At 45.8% G+C, this 17,545-nt stretch overlaps 1 protein-coding gene across 1 annotated transcript in view; it reads right to left on the bottom strand.

The window, feature by feature from the left end:
- The window catches only part of TMTC1 (transmembrane O-mannosyltransferase targeting cadherins 1), a 147,213-nt gene that overhangs the window by 26,067 nt on the left and 103,601 nt on the right, over positions 1 to 17,545 (bottom strand). The window contains exon 11 of the mRNA XM_057427857.1: positions 12,262 to 12,375. Coding sequence (XP_057283840.1) covers positions 12,262 to 12,375 — 114 coding nt within the window. The remainder of the gene's footprint in view (positions 1 to 12,261; positions 12,376 to 17,545) is intronic.

A 17,545-nucleotide genomic window follows, 5' to 3' on the forward strand; every position in this document is an offset into this window, starting at 1 on the left:
GACAGACCTCCTCTCCTAAGTCCTCCATAGCGCAGGACACATCCCTGCTGCCTGCTTTCAGCTCTCCCCGTGCCTGCATGACCCTGCCACAGTGCTCAGCATCCACAGGGCTCACTTCAGCCAGATTAAGCACGCTGTCAGGCCTTAATTATTCAAGCCCAATTACTTGCTGGCAGCATGGCAACTGGTTTTTAAGGCACATTTTGCCCCGTTCCAACATATACTGTAATATTTTATTAGCATCATTTTGCCAACAAAAGTAAGAATGTTACATGAATAACGTTTCATCTGTGCCAAATTTTTATACTGCCCATTTTATATTTATTCCGGTATACTATTTCAAGCAAATTTTCCAATCTTAATATTACCTCACACTCATGTTCATGTGTCTACATAGTTCTCAATAAAGCTCTGTATCATGCTGAATTAAAGTTTGACTTGATGTAATTCTGAGACCAGTCATCCTATAGGGAACAATCCTGCACTGGCAACAACTCGGGCCATGGCCTCAAGTGTGGCACCTTGTTCTAAGAGCTGCTCTACATGATGTAGAGACGTGCAGGGTCATGGAGCCAGATCCTATGTCTTTCTCAAAAAGACCTTCAATTTGCAGCATTTGAATTCTTTTTATAGCTGGAGAGATGATCCTGCAATATTAAGCAGCAGCTGGTTTTCTTCTGAAGAGTTTTTGTAGTTGCATCAGTATTTCCTCAAAGGTAACACCCTTCAGCTTGGCAGAAGGTTTGTGGCAGGCTGGGGCTTTCTATATTTAAAAAAAAAACAAACCCCAAACCTGGAAATCCTGTTGAAAAAACAGTAGGTGAGAGATCTAACGCTTTTAGGTTCTATTGGAAGCCTCAGGCATAAGCTTCTTCAGTGAAAGTGTGACAAAGCAGTCAGACTCCTGGCTGTACACAGGTTGAGTATTACATCACACTCATTTCCAAGTACTCAGCTATGAGATGGCCTGGCTCAAGGCCTGACACAACACTGAGAACAAGACAGGGAGTGATCCCACCCCAGCATGGTGCCAGGAGCTCTCAGAGCATCCTTTAGCAGCCCTGTGTGTCCCATTAGAGTCCTCACTGGTGTTACACGGACTGGCTCAGGTCCTGATAAAGGTTCTGTTCAAGAAGTCAGTGTGGAGAGTGCCTGATCACCAGTGCCTATAGCTAGTTCAGACACCCACCCAGGTTGGCCTCTCCCTGCTTCTGCTGAAGGGTAGGGGGTCCCCTGCCAGATGCCTTGGGTACCCCAGCCTACCTGAAAGTCTTCTACCTTCTGGTGGGCAGAAGTCACCTACATTTTGGCACTGAGCACCTACAATGTGGACACCGAGAGATGGTGCTCATCTCTACCACATTTCCCACATGGCCTAGGACAACTCTGTCTCTCAGGGTGTCCATGCCCTGTCACTAAAGGGACAATAAAATTTCTCTGCCCCATACTCACATACTTCCCTGCCTCTCCACTCACAGCAAAAGCCCTCTGTGGTGATGACAACCTCCAGCTTCAGTCAGTGGTCAGCACAGTGGATCTTGATCTCAGCTGGGATCTCCAGAGGCTAGTTCAGTATAAATAATAAGTGCTGAATCTCAGCCAGGGATCAGTGGAAGGAAGAAGGGTCCTTCTCCTGCTGCCTGGCCACCAAGCTGGCAGGAACAGCAGCCCATGGGCACCCTACCACCAGCAAACCCTTTCACCAGGGTGAGCCCCACAGGCTGATGGCCAGAGCACAGGGACGTGTTGAACCCTAATATTGAGGAAAACAGCTCTGGGACAGAAATGAGGGAGAAGAGAAGCCGAATAGATTTAATCTGTACATTGACAAAAGCCCAATTAACTCTTCAGAAAAAAAAAACCACCCAGAAGCATGCCATTTAAAAAAAACAAACCTGCAGCTCATTAAACAATATTACAATTTCTGAATTTTCATTAAATTTTCAAACTTGGGCAGGGGCAGAAGCTTAAGAGCTACAGTTGAGGAGAAAACCAGGATTTTAAGTCAAACAATGTTACAGCTAAATATAAATAAATAAAATGTTTCCTGCTAAATTCACATGTTCCCTGCAGAGCTGAGGCAATATGAGGTTATCAAACTGGGCTGCCTGCTTATGCTCTCACATAAAAAATTTATGCAGGATTCATGTAAGTCCTGGAAAATTCCAGAAACCACTCAAGCCAAACAAAGGACTAATAATTCACGACGTGCCTGACTTACAGACAGCGTAAATAGTGCAGGCATATCCACAGAGCCCACAGAAACTAGAGGTACACCACAGCAAACAGGAGACCACTGGGTGGGTTCTTCCACTAAACTGCTACACGAGGGGATGAAATAACAATCTGTATCTCACTGAAGCAGATGGGATGAAATCACACCTATCATCTCCCAAGGTTAAGAGGTGCTGGAGGAAGCTGTACAGCCCCACACCGCCACCCGTAATCACTGCTGTCTCCAAGATGTCTGGGGGTTGCCTCAGCCTTCGGTGTAAATCAGAGAAGAACCCATTCCAACAGTGCCCAAATTGCTCAAAGGGGCCATTCAGAAGTCTGGGGATAAGCTGAGTGCCTCAGCAACTCCTGCCAAGCCTTCACAGAAAGTCTCAAGGTTGTCCTTGACAAACGTGTGCTGGGAACCAATTTTTCTGCTGACCTGTGGTAAGGCACAGTGAAGGCAAGTCTCTGATGATTTAGCACGATGATAATAAGTGCCACTTGGTCATTCTTTGATCAAAGTTTTCACAAAGACAAGGACAGCCGGCTAGGGAAAAAGAAATAACTGTGGGATCAAGTCATTAACCCTTGGATCTGAGGTTCTCATTAGCCAAAAGTGAAAAGTAGACTCAAATACCTGGGTAATACAGCCATAAGTCTCTCTCTGCATGGCCCACATAAAAATCAAAATAGATGCCTTGTCCCACTAAGAAAACAGCTTTGCAGCTTCAATAGGGAAACAGTTTCCATTCCCCAGATTTTTAGCTCAGTCCCTAATATCTAAGTAGTCAGAGCAATGATGCAGTGCCTGAGGTAGGCTACAGAGCAGTCATTCTCACAGCTGATGGGGGCTCTTCTCCAAGAAGATGCATTTGAAAAGCCATCAAGTCCCTGAAGCACAGTGTAGAAGGACCTGCAACCATGACAGAAGCCATGTTCTAGAAAAGGGCCCTGGCTGTAAATACCATTGTCCAGGGGTGAGTTATATATGCATCTATGTGTAGCTTCCACCGCTGTCAGTGCAATTACACGTTTACTGCTTCTGCATCAGGGCTTATGGCTGCACTTACGTCGGTTCTGGTTTTGAGAAAATAAAAGCCCATGCCTTGATTAATTAATATTTTATCACTAAAAAGTAGAAAAACTGAGCAGAGGTGGAGCACACCCCAAAACAGGCAGGGATTAGCACTTCATAGAGAAAAAATACATTGCACTGGCTGAAGGAACTTGGCCATCATCCCATGCACTGTGTTGCAACGGCCATTAAGTCTCTGATTCAAATTATCAGGCAGCCTTCTCAGCCATCAATTACTACTAAATTACTCAACAATTCTGCCTAGCTTCAGGACAACCACCATATACACGTACACAGGAGCACCAATTACCCCAAAAGCCTACTGTCAAAACGCAATTCAGAAAAACACTGTGCAAAGATGTTTCTGACTACTTGGATGTGATCAGCCTCAAGTCTGTAACACCCACTAACACAGTGCATTATGTGAAGTCTCTATGAAGATGTTTCATCAAGTGTCTAAGCATAGGGCTTGCTCCAAGGGCCTGACCTAAGTACCATTAAGGGTCAGAAGGGCACTCACAGTTTCGGGAGCAAACAGAGCCGTGGCAGTCACAGCAAAGCAGCACTGCACATTTTTGACTCACTGTAAAAACAGGCTAACAAATGGTGCTGGTATTTTAATTCTTTCCAGAAATAAATCACAGATGGTATCCAAGGCCACCTGCAGTCCACGCTGAGAGGCATTTTCAAGGCACACACACAGGCACACACACACACAAAGGGCCTTACGAACACAATTTTTTTACTGCATGGAGAGTGCAATTTAACTGAATTTAAACAACCCCAGATACTGTTGATTTAAGATATATAAAAACCCAGTGGGAAGGTGTGTGGGAAAGCTTAGCAGGAAACCTGAGTCTCCCTTACAGGATTAGGGCTTTATTTCTAAAGTGGAGTGAGGAGAAAGCAGCTTTGCTTGCTCCTTTTCTTTCCACTCCAGTGATGTTATGAACTGGTTTTATTCCCCCAGTGAGGGACATAGATATGGCACCCACACTGATTCCTCTCCCTCCTCCCCCATCTAGCCTGCACTCATGTACCAAGCATACACAAGCATGATCTCGTGACACTTCTTGATGCCACAAACCAGCACTCCCAGGTTCCATGTGTGAGCAATGCTCTAAGCTGTATTATTTGACCATGAGATGGTGGAGTTTAGGATCTTGTGTGGGAGGAATAGAATACCTAGCAAGGCCACATTTCTGGATTTCCTAAGGGCAAACTTTGGCCTCTTCGATCAATTGCGAAGGGAAGTATCATGGCAAAGGGTACTAGGTGGTAAAGGGGCTCAAGATAGTTGGTCAGCATTCAAGGACCACTTCTTCAAAGCTCAGGATCAGAGTGTCCCAATGAGTAGGAAGTCAAGTAGGGGAGCCAGGAGACCAGCATGGTTAAACAAGGAACTGCTGGGCAAATTCATATGGAAAAAGAGAATCCATGGATTATGGAAGGAGGGGCTGGCCACTTGGGAGGAATATAGGCCAGCTGTTAGAGGATGTAGGGAAGCAATTAGGACAGCTAAGGCCTCCTTGGAACTTAATCTGGCAAGTCGGGTCAAGGACAATAGAAAGGGCTTCTTCAAATACATAGCGAATAAAACTAACACAAGAAGCAGTATAGGCCCACTGCTGAATGAGGTGGGTGCCCTGGAGACAGAGGATATAAAGAAGGCAGAGGTGTTGAATGCCTTCTTTGCCTCTGTCTTTACTCCTGCAGACTCTCCCCAGGGGACCCAGATTCCTATAGCCCCAGAAGGAGTCAGGATAAAGGAGGAGTTTACTTTGGTAGATGAGGATGGGGTTAGGGATCAGTTAAGTAATCTGGACATCTATAAATCGATGGGTCCGGATGGAATACACCCACGGGTGCTGAGGGAGCTGGCAGAGGTCATTGCTGAGCCACTCTCCATCATCTCTGGTAAGTCGTGGGAAACAGGCGAGGTGCCTGAGGATTGGAGGATGGCAAATGTCACACCGGTCTATAAGAAGGGCAAGAAGGAGGACCCGGGTAATTACAGACCGATCAGCCTTATCTCCATGCCCAGAAAGGTGATGGAACAATTTATTCTTGACACCATCTGTAGACATATCAAGGATGAGGGGGTCATTAAGAGCAGCCAACATGGCTTTACCAAGGGGAAGTCATGTTTGACCAACCTTATAGCCTTCCATGAGCAAATAATTAGGTGGATGGATGATGGTAGAGCGGTAGATGTGGTTTTTCTTGATTTCAGTAAGGCATTTGATACTGTCTCCCACAGCATCCTCATAGACAAGCTAAGGAAGCGTGGGCTTGATGATCAGGTAGTGAGGTGGATCAAGAACTGGTTGGAAGGAAGAAGGCAGAGAGTTGCGGTCAATGGGGCAGAATCTAGCTAGAGGTCTGTGACTAGTGGAGTCCCTCAGGGGTCGGTGCTGGGACCAATGCTGTTTAATATTTTCATCAACGACCTGGATGAGGGAACCGAATGTACCCTCAGCAAGTTTGCTGATGATACTAAACTGGGAGGAGTGGCTGACACACCAGAGGGCTGTGCTGCCATCCAGCGAGACCTGGACAGGCTGGAGAGTTGGGCAGGGAATAACTTGATGAAATATAACAAGGGAAAGTGTAGAGTCCTGCATCTGGGGAAGAACAACACCATGTACCAGTACAGGTTGGGGGCTGACCTGCTGGACAGTAGTGAAGGGGAAAGGGACCTCGGGGTCCTGGTGGATAGGAGGATGACCATGAGCCAGCAATGTGCCCTTGTGGCCAAGAAGGCCAATGGCATCCTAGGGTGCATTAGAAAGGGTGTGGTTAGTAGGTCAAGAGAGGTCCTCCTCCCCCTCTACTCTGCCCTGGTGAGGCCGCATCTGGAATATTGTGTCCAGTTCTGGGCCCCTCAGTTCAAGAAGGACAGGGAGCTGCTGGAGAGAGTCCAGCGCAGAGCTACAAAGATGATTAAGGGAGTGGAACATCTCTCTTATGAGGAGAGGCTGAGGGAGCTGGGACTCTTTAGCTTGGAGAAGAGGAGACTGAGGGGTGACCTTATCAGTGTTTACAAATATGTAAAGGGTGAGTGTCAGGATGATGGAGCTAGGTTTTTTTCAGTGATGTCCAGTGATAGGACAAGGGGCAATGGGTGTAAACTGGAGCATAGGAGGTTCCATGTGAACACTGGGAAAAATTTCTTTACTGTGAGAGTGACAGATCACTGGAACAGGTTGCCCAGGGGGGTTGTGGAGTCTCCTATGTTGGAGATACTCAAGGCCCGCCTGGACAAGTTCCTGTGTGATGTACTCTAGGTTACCCTGCTCTTGCAGGAGGGTTGGACTAGATGATCTTTTGAGGTCCCTTCCAACCCTTAGGATTCTGTGATTCTGTGATTCCATGATTTGCAAGCTCTGTGAGAGCCCCGCCACGTGTCACAGCACCACGTGTTTTCATACTGTTCATCTTGCCTCCTGGCCCACCCCCTCCTCCCTCTTAAGACTGAGCACCAGAGCAACTCCCTGAGCTGCAAAGAAAGCCAGCCCAAGGATTCCTGCTTGATGGCCAGAGGCCCTCTTCTCTGGAAGATGCCATAAAGAAGAATGGAGGTTTCTGCAAGGCAGGCTGGTCCTCTTTTCTGCTCTGTTTGGTCAGAAGCATTTGGCAGGGAAAGTCCACAGGGAGCTTATGGCTATGAACCTGTTGATGGATCATACACACACACAGAGGCACATTGCAGACACGTGGGCATTCTCGTGTACACACACACCAGTGCATTTATATACATAAATTCACACTTTTATATATGGCGGATACTTCCTGCAGAACTCTATAGTATCAGCTATTACACTGATGATAAGAGGAAGTTCACACACTTGCCCATGGCTCCCCTGGGAAAGGGCAGCACCTCAGAGGCCAGTGCAAGGTTGCCCTGAGGTGCCTGGTGCTTGCAGGGCCAGCCTGAGTTTCTACTTCACCTCTCTGCCCTCGCCCTACTGTCTGTATTTCTTCTTTCTATCACTTTTCATTTTTCAGCCCCCCCAATCCCATTTCTGTGACTTTCATCCAGCAAAAATGTTATGAAGAAAAAATTCAGTTATGATTCCCCCATTTATATTATATCATGGTCATATTATATCATGGTCACAGTATCAGCCTTCAGACGAAGATAACTCTTTCTCTCCCACTATTCACTTAAACACAACATTGGCATTTTTTAATTAAGGGAAAATCTATCTGGTTTTATATGCAAGAATGCACACATGAATTTTCAGATGCTGACCAGACACAGAAATGCAGCTTGAATAGCACAGAACTATTATTAGCACGTTTATTCACCCAACTCCAGCAAGAAACCCAGCAACCTCCTTCAGCCCCACTTGCTGCTCCTTACATCAATCTGCCATCCATGGGGAGCCTGGCCCTGGCAATGAGCACATAGATAGATGATAAGACAGTGCTGCTTTGGGAGTTGAAACTTTGAATGAGTGCCATTGTAGAAGGCAAGGTGAATTTCTCCCCCTCCCCCAAGTTGTTAAAAGGGTTATTAAAGGCATTACGAATGTTCATCAAACAGGTTTTAAGCCTCTGCTATTTCCCCCTCTGCATGTCAGCACATGTGAATTCCTGAGGAGCTATAAAACAGTCTCAACAGCAATGTCCAGGAAACAAGGCTGGGGAAAAGCAGGACAAAAGCCTGGTAGCCATCAACAACAGCAAAAATGTCTTCACTAGCACATCAGAGTTGTTCTTCATATTTGCGTGAGGCTGCACAATGCCATATTCACACTCACAAACACGAGAGTGAGAAGACGAGTTTTGCTTCAGACAAGACCAGCACTGTTTGATCTGCAGGAGCAGGAAGTCTCTGAAATGCCTCACAGCACCTGCATATCTGCAGCAGAAGCAGCAGCAAGGACCTTAAGGCCAGCTTTCAGAGCAGCCATGGCCAGCTCACATCTCAGATGGAGTACTTCTGGCCTTTACTTTTTGCAAGGAAGAAAACCCAAGTATCTCCTGGGGTCACTACCACATGCCAGGCAAACCAGTGAAGCAGTCCAATCCAGCAGTGTGTTTTTCTTGTTTTACTGAAGGTAAGCTGAAAGGTTTATAACCCTCTGCTACAACGGCAGAACACCAGCTGCTCATCAGGTCTGCTTTATGGGTAACTCATCTTGCATCTCTGAAGGGCTCTGCTTCCATCATTCCCCTTTTAGGAACCTAACATACAGGAGGAGCCTTTCCTGCATACACAGAATTTGTATTTTTCATTCTCCACATCTCCAATTCAAATGGTTTTCTCCATTTTTGCATTTCATTTCAGTTTCATTTCCCCCACTCTCGGGCAACATAATTAGATTGCACTAATTACCTCAGCCTGGCCAAGGTCAGGGTATTACTGGCCCCTGGGCTGGGGAATGAGCTTTTTGGCAGGCTACCTGCAACAGCATCAACAACTAGTTGCTGGACTCAATCACCAAGTTTGCCTTGGAAACTTGTGTTGTTGTTTCACTGTCAGAGAAAGCACATTCTCCTCCACCACTTACCTGCCCTGAAGTTAACAGAGATGTACCAGCAGAGGACAAACCTGATTTTGAAAGCAGGAATGGGAGCAAGTGATTAAAGTACCAGGGATCAACCTTCCCAGGATTTAGTCTCAATTGCTATTATTTCACTACGTAACCTTTGTGCACTTCAGCATCTTTTCCCACAGCTCTAGCTACAACATCACCTACCTACTTCACAGGAGCAATGGGTTGCTCTGCTGAGTAGCTACATGGCAACCAACACTTCTGGCAGAGCAGCAGCGCGTGGAAGCGCATCGTTACGTTGGTGGAATGGTAATTGCAAGCGGTTCAAGCAGCGGAGTGCAGACTGACAGGATCACTTTTGTTTAGTAAACAGTTAAACTCATTCACCAGAGATCAAGCAGACCTTACACTGTAATTTGGCACAAGCTTTAGAAGTGAGTTGGAATGGTGGATGAGCCATCACACATGTGCCTCAGACAGAGCCAGTATGAGGCACATGTTCTGTCTTTCCTACCTCCCAGGAGCTCCCAGGCAGTGGCAGTCCACGTCCTTAATGACTCAATTTCCTTATTAATTCCTTCATTGATCTCACTGCACACTAGGCAGATACAATATTTTGATCTTCCCTACTTCTGAGAGTGCTGCTGTCAGACTGCAAAGCCTCTTGAGTAGCTTGTGTTTGCTATAATCTGGGGTCCAGGTGGAACCCAGAGAGCAGACACCCAGAGAGAGATACCTGGGGGAAACCAGGGAAGCTTGTTGTGTTAGCACTTCAGTGGCTGGTCTGCTTGCTCCCTGATGAGAAAATTCATGGAGCGAGTGGGTAATCCAGTTCCCCAGCTGTTCTTCCATTTTCAGGTCAGGCCAGTAGCCAAAAAAAAACCCAAACCATTCAAATCTGGTCAGGATATTAGAGCTACTACTTCCTTCTCTCTACCTGTAGAGTAACTGGTCTACAATCAGAGCAGTGATTGCACAGATGGAATGCGTGAGGATGGGTAAATAGCTTGGACGTGAAATCTGTTCTTAGCTGTGATACCTGTCTAGGGTCTTCTACTATATCCACCATCATGCTGCCCGTTCCACATCCATCATCTTCTCTACTGCTTCAATGCAGCCACCACATGTAGACACCTAGCAGAGGCTGCAAGGCCTGCACACAACCCCAGGCACTTCAGAAGGGGTATGTCTGAGGTAAAGACATGGAATGTAATTCTCAACTGGAGAACACATATACTTTTCACTTGCACTGTTTTATTGCTTATTACACAAGTAATTTCCCTGTGAAAGGAGTGGGGAAAAGGTGTAAAAATAGGGAAAGCAGGTGCAGAGAGACAAGGGATCAAGTAATGTAGCTTCCCAGTGGTGGAGCCAGTGGGAGACTCCCAACTCCTGGTCTGCACTGCTCGGTCAGATAGCAAATGCACATGGTTGGTCTCGCTTTTCAGAAGAGCAGCTAATCCTGATAGTAGTGAAGTAAGTGAAGCACTAGCCCTGGTGTCACCAAGACACCAGGCACCTAGAGAAGAGCACGGCTGGTTCTGTGTGGCTCCAAGTCCCAACGAGGCTTTCAATATTCTATAAACAATACCATTGGCACAAACCACACTATCTAATAAAGTTGGGGAAACGTTAGCAATCAGTTCTCAAAGCAGACTCTTTCACAATTGAAATACGGCAGAGCAGAAGGCAGCATAATAATTATAATAAATGGGTGCTGCTGAGTTAAAGAGCAGAATCTTTCATTAGCAAATCCCATTTACACAAGCAGAGGGAATTTTGGTAGGAGCTGTTGCATTCCTTTGTGCTCACATGTTCACTGCAGGACTTAATTTTTGTTAGCCTTTCTTTTTAACTTGCAATGGGCTTTTCTGGTAAGTTGGAGAAAGTTCAGAGAATAGCTGAACAGCTGGAGGACTGCAAAAACTCACATGACACTGAAAATGCCAGCAACTACATCAGTGGGTTGTATCAAGCAGCAGGTAAAGGGAGGAGCTGATCACTATGGAAAACAGTAGTGGGATCTTCAGTGTGGCATTTGAACAAACCCAGTGACTGGAAGATGACATTAAACAAATGAGACTAAAAAAACACGGAGGATGTTTTCAAGAGCCAAGGTAATTAACCTTCAGTACCTTGGTGGTTGTGCTGGATTTTCCAGTCCTGGAAACATTAAAAAATAGGATAGAGGTTTTTCTAAATGACTTCCTAAATGCCCAGCATGGTAAAACAGAACAGGATGCTGCTCAAAGAAGCTAAAAAGTTTTCACCCAGGTTCAGGCCCTCCTCAGTGACACTGAACTCCTGTCCTGCAAGCTTAGCCTGGGTGGGATAGGAGCCCTGGGAGAGCCTTTGTTATAACCCTGCCAGCTGGCCAGAAGACAAAACACAGATGTAATTTCTGGAGTTTCCTGCCACACTATGTGTCAGGAAAGAACATGACTTGCACCTCCTGACATGCCCTATAGAGCTGAGCTCTGTCCTTGCTGTCCATCATCTGAGCCACTCCTCACCTTGTCTGTCCTTCCCACATATGCTTTTATTCCCAAAGACATCTGCACCCTCCATGTTTGCTTTCCCTTGCCAACGTGTCCCCTTGCCTTTTCCCCTGCACTTATACCCCTGAGGGACTTGTCCCTTATCCCAGACCCCCAGGACCAGAGCGGAGAGGTCTGGGGAACTGGGGTGACCTGCTTGCTGCACTGAGCACTGTCCAGGCAGAAAGAATTCCCCGAGGCCCCAGCTGATCTGCACTAACAGCCCCAGCAGGAGCGATGCTGCTCTCAGGGAGTGATTCCATCCACCCATGGTCAGGAGGGTCCTCCAAAGACCTATACCACAGGAGATGTCCTATATTACAGCCTAGCCCAGGGCCCAGTTTTACCATGCATCTATGGGCACGGCGATTCACCCTCCTGCTTTAGCAGGAGCCACAGTAATGATGTTTATGCTGCTGCTGCACAGGAACATTTTCAGGATCAATTAGTTTAGTGTTCATGCAAAGCTCTGTGGACAGAGGCCTCAATACAAGTAGTAAGTACTATTATTATTACTGCACTTCAGATGGCTACAGCACTGGCATTTTCCAGGCACACACCATTAACAATTTACTAAGATAAATGGCCCAGGAACCTGAAAATGCATTTAGAACAACTACCTCCTGCTTACCAGCATACATTCAGCTGTGTAAATGACACCTCATTGCTCAACGTGTAGCTATGGTAACATTTCTATTGCATATATTGAAGTGTGCACACACACACACGTGTGGAGCTGGAGGGAAGCCAAGCTATCTCATTTAATGACACACAAACACTGAGCCAGGGAACTTTCCCAGCCTCCGAAAGCCAAGCTACCCCTGGGAATCAGTGGTGAGGAGCAGGCAGCTTGCCCCATGCCCGGCATGGAAGGGCAGGGATAACAGTACCACACAGCCAGAGCCCCACAAGCCATCAAGGGACTTACTTGAGAGCAGTTTTGTAGTGGTAGATCGCCTCAACGTTACGGCCCTGGTCTTTGAGGAAATTGGCGTAGTTGTAGTGCACCTTGGCATTGTGGGGCAGGGTCTTCACTCCTGAGCTGCAAAGAGGAACAGAAGCAGGACAATGATAGTGATCCAGTTACCTCGCTTTCCCCAAGGCTCACCTTCTCCTCACGGTCCCCTTCTCCCACGTGCTCTGAGTGGACACAAATATGTGGCAGGAATCAACCTTAACCTGGCCGCTGTCACTGCAGGCACCTCTAGCACCAACACAGCGACACTCCCTGTGTCCAGATGCTGTCATATTTCAAAATCTGAATTATTAAACTGAAAGACTCTAAAAAAGCCAACATTTAGAGGGAAGGCGTATAGCACTTTCTATAATACAGCCATAGCAGACTCCCTGCTTAAACTTCAGTGTTATGGAGCACCTGATGAAAAATCTCGATTTAAATATGTCAGCTGCAGGTACCAGAAAGAAGGCATCTTTTCCATGTGCATCAGCCACTAGAGGGGATGCATAGCATACTCTGAGTACTAAGCCAGCACATATGCGCTTAGTGCTGAGAGGAGTATAGCCAGGAGGTGAGGGCTAATGGCACTCTTGCCCCTAGCTGGGACTCTTGTCCCTAGCTGGCAAGGTATACACTCTGGCATTCTAACACATGACTGAGGACATGTGGCTGCACAGCCATCACATCGCTCCCCTCCACCTCCACTGCCACATGCAGATTGGACTCAACATTTGGAATCAATAATGAGGGCACAAAGACAAAAGGAGAAGAGCAAGCATATGCTTATTTACTTAATTAAGAGCACAGAAAGCAAGGTACACCTTGCACAGCTAGAGGAAACGCCGTTTCAAGGTTAAAGAGAGAAAAAAATCCGAGGCACCTACGACATGGAAACATTTCCCCTGCAAGTTTAATGGGGGAATCCTTTCCAGCACATAAATAGGGGCTCTCTGAGGTAAAGGGATATAAAGGTGGATGAATCTGTTCATGTAAAAGCAGACAAAACGCTGGTTTTTGCTCACAAGTAGATTCCTGCCAGCCGCTCTTTTTTCTCCCCCCATCATCTCTGACCCTCCTACCTCAGGCAGAAAAAAGAAAGGCTTAGGAAATTCTCAAGTGTTGCTTTGCCTTGTCTGTCTCTCCTGTTTAACTTTGGAGGGTATGGAAGTTAATCATAATGATACAGGGTTGCGCACAGCCCCTACCAGTGGGGGAGAGTGCACCTACAGCTGCAGAAACCCTTTGCTGGGGATTTTGCTGTAAAACAGCACTGAAGAATCCCAGTGGCAAATAGGATATCTTTTTTCCTTATCTGCAGCCAGTGGTATCAAGTGTTGCTAATGCCTACTTGTGAGAGCTTCCAAAGCTTCACCCACGGCTGCCTTACAGAGTTTAGCACAACATAGCCACGGTTTGCCTACTGAAATTAAAAATACACCTTGCATTTGGCTTCCTAATCATTAGGTATTTCCAAATTACTTACTGGGAACACTACAGGAATAAGACATTTTGTGACTAATCGCTGAATTAAATCACTTAATTGATGCTATTCTTAAGAGAATGATTTTCTGTATTAGTTTTCACAAAGATATACTGCAGCAGCAGCAAGTAATGTGTGACTGCTATGGCTGTGTTAATTTCCGTTGGCCTTGGGAGCTATTAACTACACACTTACAACCTCTGGGCATTACTGGAATATTAATTTTTATACAGAGAGGTTTCATTACATCAGTGCCAGTGTTACAGGCAGAGACATGGACAGGCACTCAAAACTGCTGCTCTCTGAGCTACATGCAATGAGTTGCTGGCTCTGCTACAAGCCTCTGCTGAAACAGAGCAAACAGTGAGGAGTACAGTACATATGCACAAGTACTTCAGTTCTAATGAGATATGGTTTTAACAGTAAGATGCATATGTTTAAATATTTTCACTCTGGACTGTCTCCCTTTGAATAGAATTTATTATTAATCCTGCTGGTCCCTTTTATTAAAACATCACTAATCAAGCTCCCTTCATCAGCGTGCTTCTGCTGGAGGTGGGGGTGACATAGGACAGGCAGAAATCAGTTTGGGTTCTCACTTGGGCTTTCTTATGCATCATACTGCTCACACTCCCTGACCTATTTATTCTCCTTGCGCGAGCAGGGAGTGTGGAGTTTCATTTTGCAAAGGCACAGAGCGATTTTGGAGGCTGCTTGGAGTCTCTGTGCTGTGGGAGGTAGCAGCAAACACAGCACTGGACACGGAGGGGTTTTGTAGGAGAATCTAGGCAAACACTCCTGTTAATTGATTCTTGGGCCAGCCAAGAACACTGTTTGCTCATTGACAGAGGAAACAATAATGTCCATAATGAAAGCCAAGCAGGAAAGGGTGGAGTATAAATAACAAGGCAGAACACAATGTTTTTCCATTTCTGCTTCCCACAAGCACCCAGTCTCTTTTTTCAATCTAATTTTCCAATGTGCTTTTCCAAACTCCCATTTCTCTCTTCTCCAGCACGGCCCACATGTGCCTTCTGAAAACCTACGACACCAATCTGGCTAGAGCCAGATACAAGCTCACCGAGATCAGACGTCACTCCTACAGAGGATTTCCTTCCCTTTTGACTTCTACGAGAGCAGTAAGTGACATAAACGGAAAATAAACAATAGGCCAACCCTTTTACGCAACACTTCCTCCCCATAGGAAGTCAAAACCGTATTAGCTGTAAATCAGGGACATAAAATAACAGTGGTATTTTCCAACCTCAAATATCAGCATCACCTAGTCTCAGTTCAGTTGGGAAAAGTCTTCTGTGATCCCTTCCACTGTTTTTCTAAGTGCATGTTCTGCTCTGCAAAGTGACTGGGGTGCAGGGCAGAAGAGTCTTTACTTGTTTTCTGTGACTTCCATATGGAAAGTGCTCTGTTTACAGGGAAACAGGGCCATTCCCACCTCAGCCAAAGCCCTGGGGGATAGAGGAAATCTCCTCTGCTTTGGGAATCATTATCACCAATAAAGATTCTCTGCAGCAAATTATTCTCTGAATGACACAACCAACCACTTTCCTTGGCCTCCTACCCTTGTATTGATTTCACAGATATCAATGCTGGGCCACACTAAACTGCTCTATAGAAGATGCACAAAACGCAATAGGAGTTGCTCTCCCCAGCTGATCCAGCTTTCGGAATTAACAAAATAACACAGCAGTAAATGCCACCTTTGAGGATGGGTTGTTTTTTTTGCAAATTACTGAAGTCAGCAGACCTGGCTTAGGAGGGAAAACAGCTGACTAAGAAAGTGCCACTTTCATACAGTTCCTTTGCCGGTTACAACTGTGTTTCCAGGCACTGTCTGTCACAAACGTGGGCAGTACATGCAGATGCTTTCCAGGAGCAACAGGAAACATGGCAGCTTGACAAGCCTTGAAAAGGTTGGTACAGCGGATGCAGAGGTTAGCCCACAGCCCTCACCTCCCTCTCTCTGGCTTCAGAAATTAACACTGACCGCAGCCGAAGCCTATGGAGCCTGACCTCCTGGCCTGTACATTCTGCCTATAAGGGTAGTTCCTTAAATAATTAACAAATAAGCCCTCCCTGCCCACCTGCCAATACAGGAAAACAAACTGCTCGGGGCCTCTAGAGATCTATTGAAATGATACATATTTGAACACTTCTATGCTCTCTGTATATTCGAGCTCTCTCTAGAGCTGAGCAATTCTTATAGTTGTGGTTCATTTGCTTCTCATTTAGTCCTTGCACATATGTTTGTGTACTTATGTGGAGATGCAGCGTTTCCTCAGACAGCATCATCCTCCTACACTTTCAGCCAGGACACGGCAGGATTTCTGCATCCAGAAAACTTGGCCCCTGGGCTGGAGACTGAAAGCCAGGATGGCCCAGAGACGGCAACAGTGCTGCAGCACAATGTCAAAGTGGGATAAGCCTGGAGAATGAGACAAAATGGGGTACAAGCGCAAAACCGATAACATGCTAGGTATACAGTCATCTCCTGGATCAGCGCAGAGACAGCCTGTATAACAGAACAGGTCTTGGCCAAGGCAATCGTGACAGATTGACCAGAAGAAACACATCCAAGCAAATGGAGGAATGGAAAGTAGAGAAAAAAGTAAGAGGCGAGAAAAACAGTAATGAATTAAAGCAGGAACCGAAAAAAGAAGAATGAAGAACTAGGAATGGGAGTAAAGAATCTCTCAGCACATGCTTCTTAAAAATAAAATATTCAACACACGCAGAGACTACCAAGTAGGTTGATTTATGTCTCCTTTCCCACATCTATAGATTTGCTCTGTTTCATTATTATTTTCTCTCATACTTCTTTACTGTTTCTTATCTCCTCCTCCTGTGCTGTCCTTTCTAATTTATGGCTGTTGCACATGTCTCCATCCACTTCTCCGTTCTCTCTTCATCAGCCTATATATAGCTGCCTCCTCCTGCCCAAAGAGATCTCCCACTCCTGGATGACATTATCTTCTTGCTATACTATTCTTCTTTTGCATTTCCTTCCCATCAGTAAGAAGTGTCCTGAAGTATTACAGACTCAAGAGAGATGTACAACACCTAAGATCTTAAAAGGACAACAAAAAGACCAATATGGTTAAACAGCATAGTAAAGAAGGCTACGAGAAATGAAAAAAATCCTTTAAAAAGTGAACATCACAGCTACAGAAGGAAAAAGGAAAAGAGTATAAACTTCAGCAAGTTAAACATAAACCATAATTAGGCAGACCAAAAGAGATTTAAGGAAAAACTTGCTAAAGCCATCAAAGCTGATAATGGAATACATCAGATATAGGAAACCTGCCAAAGATCCCCTAAGGCAAATAGATGATGGAGGTCTCAAAGTAGTGCTTGAAAAAGAAAAAGCCATGGCAGAAATGCTAAATGGATTCTCTGCACCAGTGCTAACTACAGTGGTACTGAAGAGGTTGCCACATGGGAGCTTTTCCCTACAGGGTCAAGTTCAAAGCCCTATCTCAAACTGAAGTGGCAGTAAAAGAGGCTTTAAAACAAATCAACACCAAGAACAGCTATAAATCCATTGGGCTTGGTAGTATGCATGCAAAGGAAATAAAATGTGAAACTGCTATTAGTTGCAGTATGTAGCCTGCCATTTATACAAGGCCGGCACTAGAGAAATAGGACGTGAGGAACATGACTTCATTTGGCTCTAGGGGAGGGATCTGGGGGGCAACAGAGCAGCAAGTCTTGATTTCCACTCCAGGTAATCTGGGGAGATCCATAATGAAGACTGGT

The sequence above is a fragment of the Pezoporus wallicus genome, unplaced genomic scaffold (assembly GCF_028554395.1).
Source record: "Pezoporus wallicus isolate ANWC-B61680 ecotype Strahan unplaced genomic scaffold, APGP_CSIRO_Pwel_v1 contig_2908, whole genome shotgun sequence".
Classification (NCBI taxonomy): Eukaryota; Metazoa; Chordata; class Aves; order Psittaciformes; family Psittacidae; genus Pezoporus; species Pezoporus wallicus.